The 8664-nt window shown below is 45.1% G+C and overlaps 1 protein-coding gene across 1 annotated transcript in view; it reads right to left on the bottom strand.

The window, feature by feature from the left end:
- Window positions 1-8664, bottom strand: part of JPT1 (Jupiter microtubule associated homolog 1) — a 22131-nt gene that overhangs the window by 1078 nt on the left and 12389 nt on the right. The window contains exons 2-4 of the mRNA XM_007959663.2: window positions 7640-7782; window positions 6984-7081; window positions 5880-5898 (exon numbers count right to left, since the gene is read on the bottom strand). Of these exons, the coding sequence (XP_007957854.1) occupies window positions 5880-5898; window positions 6984-7081; window positions 7640-7782 (260 nt within the window). The remainder of the gene's footprint in view (window positions 1-5879; window positions 5899-6983; window positions 7082-7639; window positions 7783-8664) is intronic.

The raw sequence follows: 8664 nt of genomic DNA, 5'->3' as shown, positions 1-8664 counted from the left end.
AAAAAAAAAAAAGACCTCTTTCAAGTGCTGAAGAGCAAAGATATCTCCTTGAAGACTAAGGTGCACCTAATCCAAGCCCTGGTATTTTCAATCGCCTCATGTGCGTGTGAAACCTGGACAATGAATAAGGAAGACTGAGGAAGAGTGGATGCTTTTGAGTTGTGGTGCTGGCGAAGAATGCTATTTGGAAGCGAGAATGGCCAGACATCTTCTCACCTACTTTGGTCATGTTGTCAAAAGGGACCATTCCCTGGAGAAAGATGTCATGCTTGGTAGAGTGGAGGATCAACAAAAGAGGGGAAGGCCCTCAACAAGATGGGTTTACACGGGGGCTATGGCAATGGGCTCAGGTATAGTAGAGATTGTGAGGCTGGCACAGGACCAGGCAGTATTTCATTCTGTTGTAAGTAAGGTTGCTATGAGTCGGAGCCAACTCTACAGCACATAGCAACAGCAACAGTATTGTAAGGGTTCATGGCAGACACCAATGAGAAGTTCTACTCTTGAAAATAGTTCTTCAAGTCCCTCAAAGACCAAATGTTAAAAGTTCATGCTCCTTAAACCGCTTGTCCCAAGTTTTGATGTAGTCAGCTAACAACTCTGAAAAGTCTAAGAGGAAAGAGGTCTTAAAATGAAGTAGTAATAATAATGATATTCTGAGATCAGAAACCCATGAGCTTCCTAATCCTGAATCAGAAGTGTCAACATTAAAGTACTGAAGTCCTATAATCCCAATGCTGTTAGTTGACTGACTGAGAGCAATCCTATAAGACAAAGTAGAACTGCCCCCCAGGGTTCCCAAGGCTGGGATCCTTATGGAAGCAGACTGCCTCATCTTCCTCCCACGGAGCAGCAGTGGGTTCCAGCTGCTGACCTTTTGGTTAGCAACTAGCCGCCTGACCACTGCACCACCAGGGCTTGTAAAACCCTGTAAGTCTCCCTTAATCACCCCGGAAAATATGTTCAATTTGTTGCACACAAAAACCAAAAACAAAACTATATATTCTTTTTAAATCCAAGATAAGAGAGATTCTCCACTGTCTGTGTGGATCAAGCAGTTAATGAATTCTTCTGAAAGACACAGGTCATCTTACAGCTCTACAATGGTAGTGTTATTTCCATAAAACGCTCTTAGATAATCCTCCTCCAATACGGCAGCTAGAGCCCCTGGGTGGTGCCAATGGTTAAGGGGCTCGGCAGATAACCAAAAGGTTGGAGGTGTGAGTCTCCCCAAAGGCACCTTAGAAGAAAGTGCTGGCCATCTACTTTGGCAAAACCAGCCAGTGAAGCCTCCATGGGGTGTGGCTCTGCTCCCCACATAAGGGGTCACCATGAGTCAGGACTGACTCGATGGCAGGTAGGATGGAGACTACACAAACAGAAAAACCAAACTCATCCTTCAGTTGATTCTGACTCACAGTGACCCTCTGGGATGGGGTAGAACTGCCCCATAGACTCTTTATGGAAACAGACTGCCACATCTTTCTCCCTCGGATTGGCTGTTGGGTTTGAACTGCTGACCTTTTGGTTACCAGCTAAATGCTCAACTATCGTACCACCAGGGCTCTCAAACAGCAAGCAGGCCTTAACTGAAACTGTCCAGGCAGGAATACTCCTGCAGGAAAAATGGAGGTTGGTTTGTTACTGACCCTTACTGTGATAATACAGGAAGGAAGAGTAAACATTTAGAAACTTTTATAGCAGTTTGACAGAGAAAGCATTTGTCTATTGAATTGAATTTACGTAACAAAAAATTAGGGCTTTACAACAGAGGAAAGAGTTAGGAATAGGAGGAGGTAATGTGTGGCTAACGATGAACAAGTGCCTCCTTTGCCACGAGACCAGAAGTGGATGGTGCCTGGCTCCCATGACTGAATATCTTGATCCAAGATTCCAATAGAAGAGTCCTGATCAAAAGGGGGAAAATAAAGAACAGAATTTCAAAGGCTCATGGACTCTGGACTTTCTGGAGCCACGGAGGGTATATGAACCCCTGAAACTACTGCTCCGAGATCATCTTTAAACCTTAAAGCAAAAATATGCCCTGATGTCTTCTTAAAACCAAACAACAGTTTTTGGCTCACTAGTACAAACTGTCTGGCTTGAGCAGTGTGCTCTTTTGTGAACTATGTATATGGGGACCAAACAGACAACAGAAACTCTAGGGGGCAGTGAGTTCAGGTTAACACGGGAGCAATAACCAGAAAAGGAAGGTGCGCGTGTCTGCACAGCTCAGACTGTGACCAGTGTCACTGCACTTGACACACAGAAACCTGAATGGGTATATAATTTGGGATGGATAATCTCAACAACCAATAAAATCAAGGGAAAAAATATTAGAGCTTTCAACAAAAACACCTCTACCATTAACATACGCGTCATATACTCGTTTTTTCTTTCCTCTTTGGCACATCACAAAGGTACATGAATGAAAAACACCTATACCTGAATTAAAAGGAGCTCTGGTAGCACAGTGCCTAAGGCACTTGACTGCTAACCAGAAGGCTAGTGGTTCAAACCCACCAGCCACTCCCTGGAAGGAAGGTTGGGCAATTTACTTCTGTACTGATACCTCCCCGAAAATCCCAGGAAGGATCGCTATGAATCGGGTCCAACTCGATGGCAATGCGTTTGGGTTTTTTTGTTTGTTTGTTTCTGGTGGTGCAGTGGTCAAGGCACTCAGCTGCTCACCAAAAGGCTCGTGGTTTGAACCCACCAGCCACTTTCGTGGAAGGAAGGTGAAGCAGTTCACCTCCATAAAGGTTGACAGCTTTGGCAACCCCACGGGGCAGTCTCACTCTGTCCTACAGGGTTGCTATGAGTTGGAATTGACTTGATGGCAGTGGGATTTTTTTATCTGAATAGAAAAAATGGTCAAAGAATCAGAAAGGGAAGAAAGTTGAGGATGAATATGTGTTGGAATCCTGTGGATGCAATCCCATTTGGGAATGAGACTTTTTTTTGTTGTTGTTATGTTAACATGGCCATTATCAGTGTCAGGGTGTGCCAAACCCACTCACCTTGTTGTTGTTGTTATGTGTTGTGACTCAGTGACCCCTCCTTGGGTTTCCAAGGCATACCAGAGGACTGGCTGGTAGGTTGAACCTGTGGTAGGTTTCAGCGCCAGCCTTTTGGTTAGCAGTCAAGTGCCTTAGGCATTATGCTACCAGAGCTCTAAACACTCACTTTAGAGATAAAAAAAGAGCAGATGAGGTGAAGAGAAACAAGGACAAAGAGAAAGGAGGAGGATGGGCTAGGAAAATGCTGAGAAGCCCAGATAAGGCTCCCCTCCCACTGAGTCCCTGTCTTCCTCCCCAGCTGGTGCCCTGAGTTGGGACTTATGGCCTTAACTGTGAGAAACCAAACCAAAAAAACCAAACACAGTGCCTTGAGTTGGTGCAAAGGCCAATGATCTGTTACATAAACATTCACCGAAAGGAAAAGACAACAAGCGTGAACCGCATGGTTCTTACATGAACTCATGTGGGAGCCAGTGCTGAAACAGTTATGTCAGTTGCCTCAACGAAGCTGTAAAATAAAGACACACTTAACAGTGCGCATGAAATGACGGATCTGGCTGTAATGAAATGTCATCTCTCAGAGAACTCTCCTACCCAATACAGAATCTTGATACAAAGGGACGTAGCAGATGCTGGGTGCCTGGCAAGTGCCACACTCTGTCACACACTGTCACTGATGACAGACAGGTATCTATGGAAACGCTTGCTTCCATACACAGTAAGCAAGCATCTGCGATCAGATTTATTGTGCCTTTCATTTCTTCGGCTAAACAACTTTAAATAAAGAAGCTACAACCACTAGTAGCCTTGGTCCTCTACCCACAGATAACACCACTTTTCTTAAAATACAGTTTCACTTTAGATGGGCTGAGGGATTGAAGTGTGTCCTCCAAAAATCCCTTTTGGGAATGAGCTTTGTTATGTTAATGAAGCAGTATAGGTATGGGGTGTGTCTTTAATCTCTTTTGGGATACAAAGGAGCAGATTAAGTAGAGATAAGGGAAGAGAAAAGCCAACAATTTGAAGACTGCCAAAAACAGAAACTCAAGGAGACAAGGACCTTCCTCAGGACAGAAAGCCTCCCCTTGAGTCAGTGTCCTGAACTCAAGACTTAACAGCTTCCTAAACTGTGAGAAAGAAGCTCTGGTAGCATAGTGCCTAATGCACTTGACTGCTAAGCAGAAGGCTGTCGGTTCAAACCAACCAGCCACATAACAACAAACTGAGAAAACATACTTGCTTGTTAAAGCCATCCCTTGTGTTTATGTTACAGCAGCACTACAGAACGCAGAGCAGACGGGGGGACTCAGAGCCTGAATTTCTCTCAGTTGAAGCAAACACTGGGTCTTCAGCAGCACTTGGGCAGATACCACAACAGATTTCTCCAAGCTCCCCAAATCTCTACCACATCCGCTGGCCAGCAGCAAATGGGGATTAGTGGGTTCTTGATAACTGAGGTCCTGCTCCAGAAGTGTTTGAGTGAGAAAAACAGCAGGATGGGCAAGCCCAACCTTCACCCCAAGATAGGTCTCCTCAAAGTGAACAGATTGGATACAAACTGTAACTAATACACTGTCAGTCAGGGCAAGAGTGGAGGCACCCAGGCAATGCTCAAAGGCTGGGAAGAGCCTCCCTGCACCCTGCCCCAGCCAGAAACACCACGTGAGTGGGCAGCGGGGGACCTGGTTCCATGATGCAGCTGTTTAGCTGTGAAGACAATCACTAGTCGGATGGAGACTGGTCTGGGAAGGCTCCGACGGCAGGCACAGGGTGTCCTATGGACAGTGTGCTTTCCCCTCCCTTAAGATTGTCTTGGAGAAAGGAGTTCACTCAGTTCTCCCAGACAATGGCTTATCCACCTGTCTCCAGGGTCCCAGAACATCAAGCAGTGATTGTGTGATAATGCTCAAGAAGTGATTCTGAATGACTTTTTAAAAATCTCTGTGAATGACTTGCTGCTAACCCTGCAATCCTGCCTGACAATGAACAAGTTAAATACACCTAACGTTTCTTTCCGGAAGCAGCTCTTTACAAGTGTACTAGAAAAGATAGCTCTTTTTCATATTTGGAGCCTGATATTAGCCTTATAAAAAATAGGAATAATAAATAGTAATAAAAAAGACTTCATTGCCAGTTTCAATGGCTAAGGGCAGGCCATGTGGACACTGTATCTTCCGACTGGATGGCACAGAGGGCCTTCTGATGTTCTTGTCCCCACTGCTACTGCTGTTACTGCCAGACTGACTGCCCTCCACTCGTAAAACTATGTAACTGTAAAACCGCTCACTGGTGTCATCAGCCATTCTCTGGCACTTGTTAAGGAAGTGCCAATAAATACTTCAAAGGTTTAAGATAATTAAGGAAATGATGACAGCTCATTCCCACCATGTAATTGGTCACATGGATGCTAACTGACAATTTGTATCCGCTAGTCATTTACAAGATGTCTTGCTGCATAAGCACCTTAGTGTAAAAGCAAACTTTGTAAATTAAAGGCTGGGAGCTGAACTTGAACTTGATATTCCAGGCTTCATTGACAAGTTCTCATTAGACGAAAGCACATATATTTTAAAAAGAGCCTCTTGTATTTTTCCTTGAATCACACATGAAAGAACTGAAATTCTTTACCCCCTCCCTCTCAGTGCGTTTCCAGCATGCATCTCTCCACTGAAGGACACAAAATGCGGCCACGGTGACCCACCCACGGTCTCTTTTCATTTTTCTTTCCTTACCACCCAGACTCTGCTAGCACTCAGGGCGAGAGCAGGCTTCCCGTCCTGCCTCTTTCAAACCAAGACAGGATTCCAACAAAATTCAGAGCTGTCCTACAACCGTTAGAACCAGAAATGCAGTACTCACCATGAATATCCCCTTCTCCCTAGAAGAGAAAAACATCGAAAAGGTTACTTACGATTTTGACTCTGTAACCCACAAACACAGCAACCACAGTTCATAGTAACTAATATCTATTTGAAAGCAATATGGAATTCCATTTTTCAAATATCTATTTTATTTATTTTTTGGTGCTATTAAGACAATGAAAACATTCACCAGTTCAAGTTACGACATACACAGTTTAGTAACATTGATGACATCTTTGAGTGGTCAACCTTTCTCATCCTCTGTTCTGAGCTGTCCTCTCCCCTTAACATAAGCTCACTGCCCTATCTAACCACTGTTCTGTCTGTTCTTTGGAGATGCTGTTGTCAGCTTGATCCCATGTAGACAGATCCTGAAAGAGCACAAGGCAGACATTCCTTACTAGTTAAGCTAAACTACTCTTTGGTTTTAAGAAGACTTAAGAAGTTTTGGCCCCAGCGCCAGTAACACACATGAACACCAACGCTTGACCCAATGAGCACTTCAGAGGGGCTTCTATGAGAATGGGTAGACCTGGCCTTCCATTTCTTTCTTCCTTCTCCTCAAACAGCTGCTGCAGAAGCAACTGATGTCCCAAAGTCCCCTTACACCTTTGCACGCCCCACTCAAACTGTTGCTGCCTCGGGGGCTCTGAGGTCCCTGGTCAGGAGAACCTGCTACCTGTACACACCCAAGGCCCTTGGCAGTGCCCATGCCCAGGCACCCGAATGCCACTGCCACTGCCAGTTTCCCAGAGCTCAGCTCAGAGCACTGGGCAGTGGTTGCAAACAGGGAAACAGTCCTTGAATTCAGAAAGGCCACCATCTATGGGACACACAAGGAGGGAGTGTGATACAGATAAGACTACCTACATGAATAAAAAGGACTTTGAGTAGATCAAGGTCACGTCATGTTCACTCACTCTTCTGACTTCCCTCTCTATCTGTCAATCTCCCATCATCAACAAGGTCCCTTTCTGAAACACTTCTACGTAAAATTCCAGTGGCAGAATTAAAACCCTTAGTCAAACGAGGAGAAATTTCATTTCTAAAACATATGCATCGCAAAGTCCTTCTTTTTCCTCATGTCGTGTTCCCCACTGACCTTCAGATCTAAAAAGTCCCCGGGGTTGGCTTCGGAAGGGTTCCTTGTCTGGGGCAAAGATGACTCAGAATCTTCCCGACCACCACTAGATGTGGCACCTGAAAATCCAGATACACTTCGTGAGAAATGCAATAAGGACCAAGAGCAAAACAATTTAGTAACTGGCATTACGTGTTGGTCTCAAACCACAAAACGAGAAGGTTAGGAAGGTCATGCCTATGGCTTAAAATTACATTTATGTGTGTATGTATATATATGTATATAAACCAAGCCCACTACCGTGGAGTTAATTCCAACTCGTGGCAACCCCGTCTGTTACAGAACTGTCCCACAGTGCTCTTGGCTGGAACCACTGCAGAAGCAGGTTACCAGGCCTTTCTTCTGCAGCGCTGTTGAGTGGGTTCACACTGCCCACCTCTAAGCCAGCAGCGGACCACAAACTGTTTGTACCACCCAGGGACCTAATGAAAATTCTATTCAGGGATGAACTAACTACATTTGACTTAAGCCCTTGTTCTGACCCGTCACACAGATGCTCACTGATGAGCAAGTTTGGCTGTTGTTAACTTCACTATGTTTAAGCCAGCCTGAAGTCAGCTGAAGGTGTTTAAGGCGGGTCCAACTCTTTGAACAGTGACTGCAGGCGGAAGCAATACCTGCAGACTTGGCCCAAGAAGGAGGATTTTCTTCAGACGTCCCAAAGATGTTAGAGGCCATTTTGTTCCTCCTCACAGGTGGTTCTGCTGGCTCATCGAAGCCTAAGGAGAAATTGGATCCACCACCTGGAGGCCGCAGGACCCTAGGAACATCCATTTTAGGTGTCAGACCAAAACATTTCTTGACATAAATATTTGCAAACACTTTTCATTTCATTTCCCTTGTTCTTCCACCCAGGCCACCCCCCCATCATATAAAAAGCTATAATGAGAAAAAGGCATTAACTCCATCACAGCACAAATTCAATGCTGGATGTCCACATGCCAGATGCCACTTTACAGTATGTGTGGTAAGGTCGTCACACAAGACGGTGCGAACAGTCTGCAAGAATCTCAGACAGCAGCCTGGGAATGGTCAAAGACCCAGGGGACCCTTTCCTACTGGGCTGGACATAGCTGAATGCATTTGCAAAGAAGTTTTGAAGCATGTCTAGTTATTTATTCATCTAAAAAGTATTTCCATTTTGGAAGGAAATTTTCTTTGTTGGTTACCAGGGGTGAAAGGGGAGGGGAGGGAACACTGCTAGATAGGGAGAGACAAGTATTGATTTGGGTGAAGGGAAGGGCAATGTGCCAAATGTGAGTGATCAACACGGTAGGACTGAGGAAGAGGAAGATACAGAGAGGTGCATGGGAGACAACAAAGATGAACCCTTCCGCACACACAGTACTGCGATGTCAGTGATGGCAAGCACTGATCTATGGGTGGATAGATGGGGGCAGTGGGGAGTGTGTCCATGACCACGTACAGGGTTGGCAGACAATGTTTCTACACGTGTATTTTGATGTTGTGTAAGAATTTCCAGGTATATAGTACAGCTGACAAGGGATAAGGTTGTAGTCACTTCTTGGCCACAGCCAGCTACCTGGAGGGAGCGAGTAGTTGGACTTGTGGGTTCGGGACCATGGTCACAGGGGAATGTCAAGCTCAATTGGCATAACATGTTGTTGTTGTTGTTATGTGC

This window comes from Orycteropus afer, unplaced genomic scaffold (genome assembly GCF_000298275.1).
Source record: "Orycteropus afer afer isolate SDZICR_OR568_19922 unplaced genomic scaffold, OryAfe1.0 scaffold00018, whole genome shotgun sequence".
NCBI classification, from domain to species: Eukaryota; Metazoa; Chordata; class Mammalia; order Tubulidentata; family Orycteropodidae; genus Orycteropus; species Orycteropus afer.
This window is presented reverse-complemented; position numbering and strand designations above follow the sequence as displayed.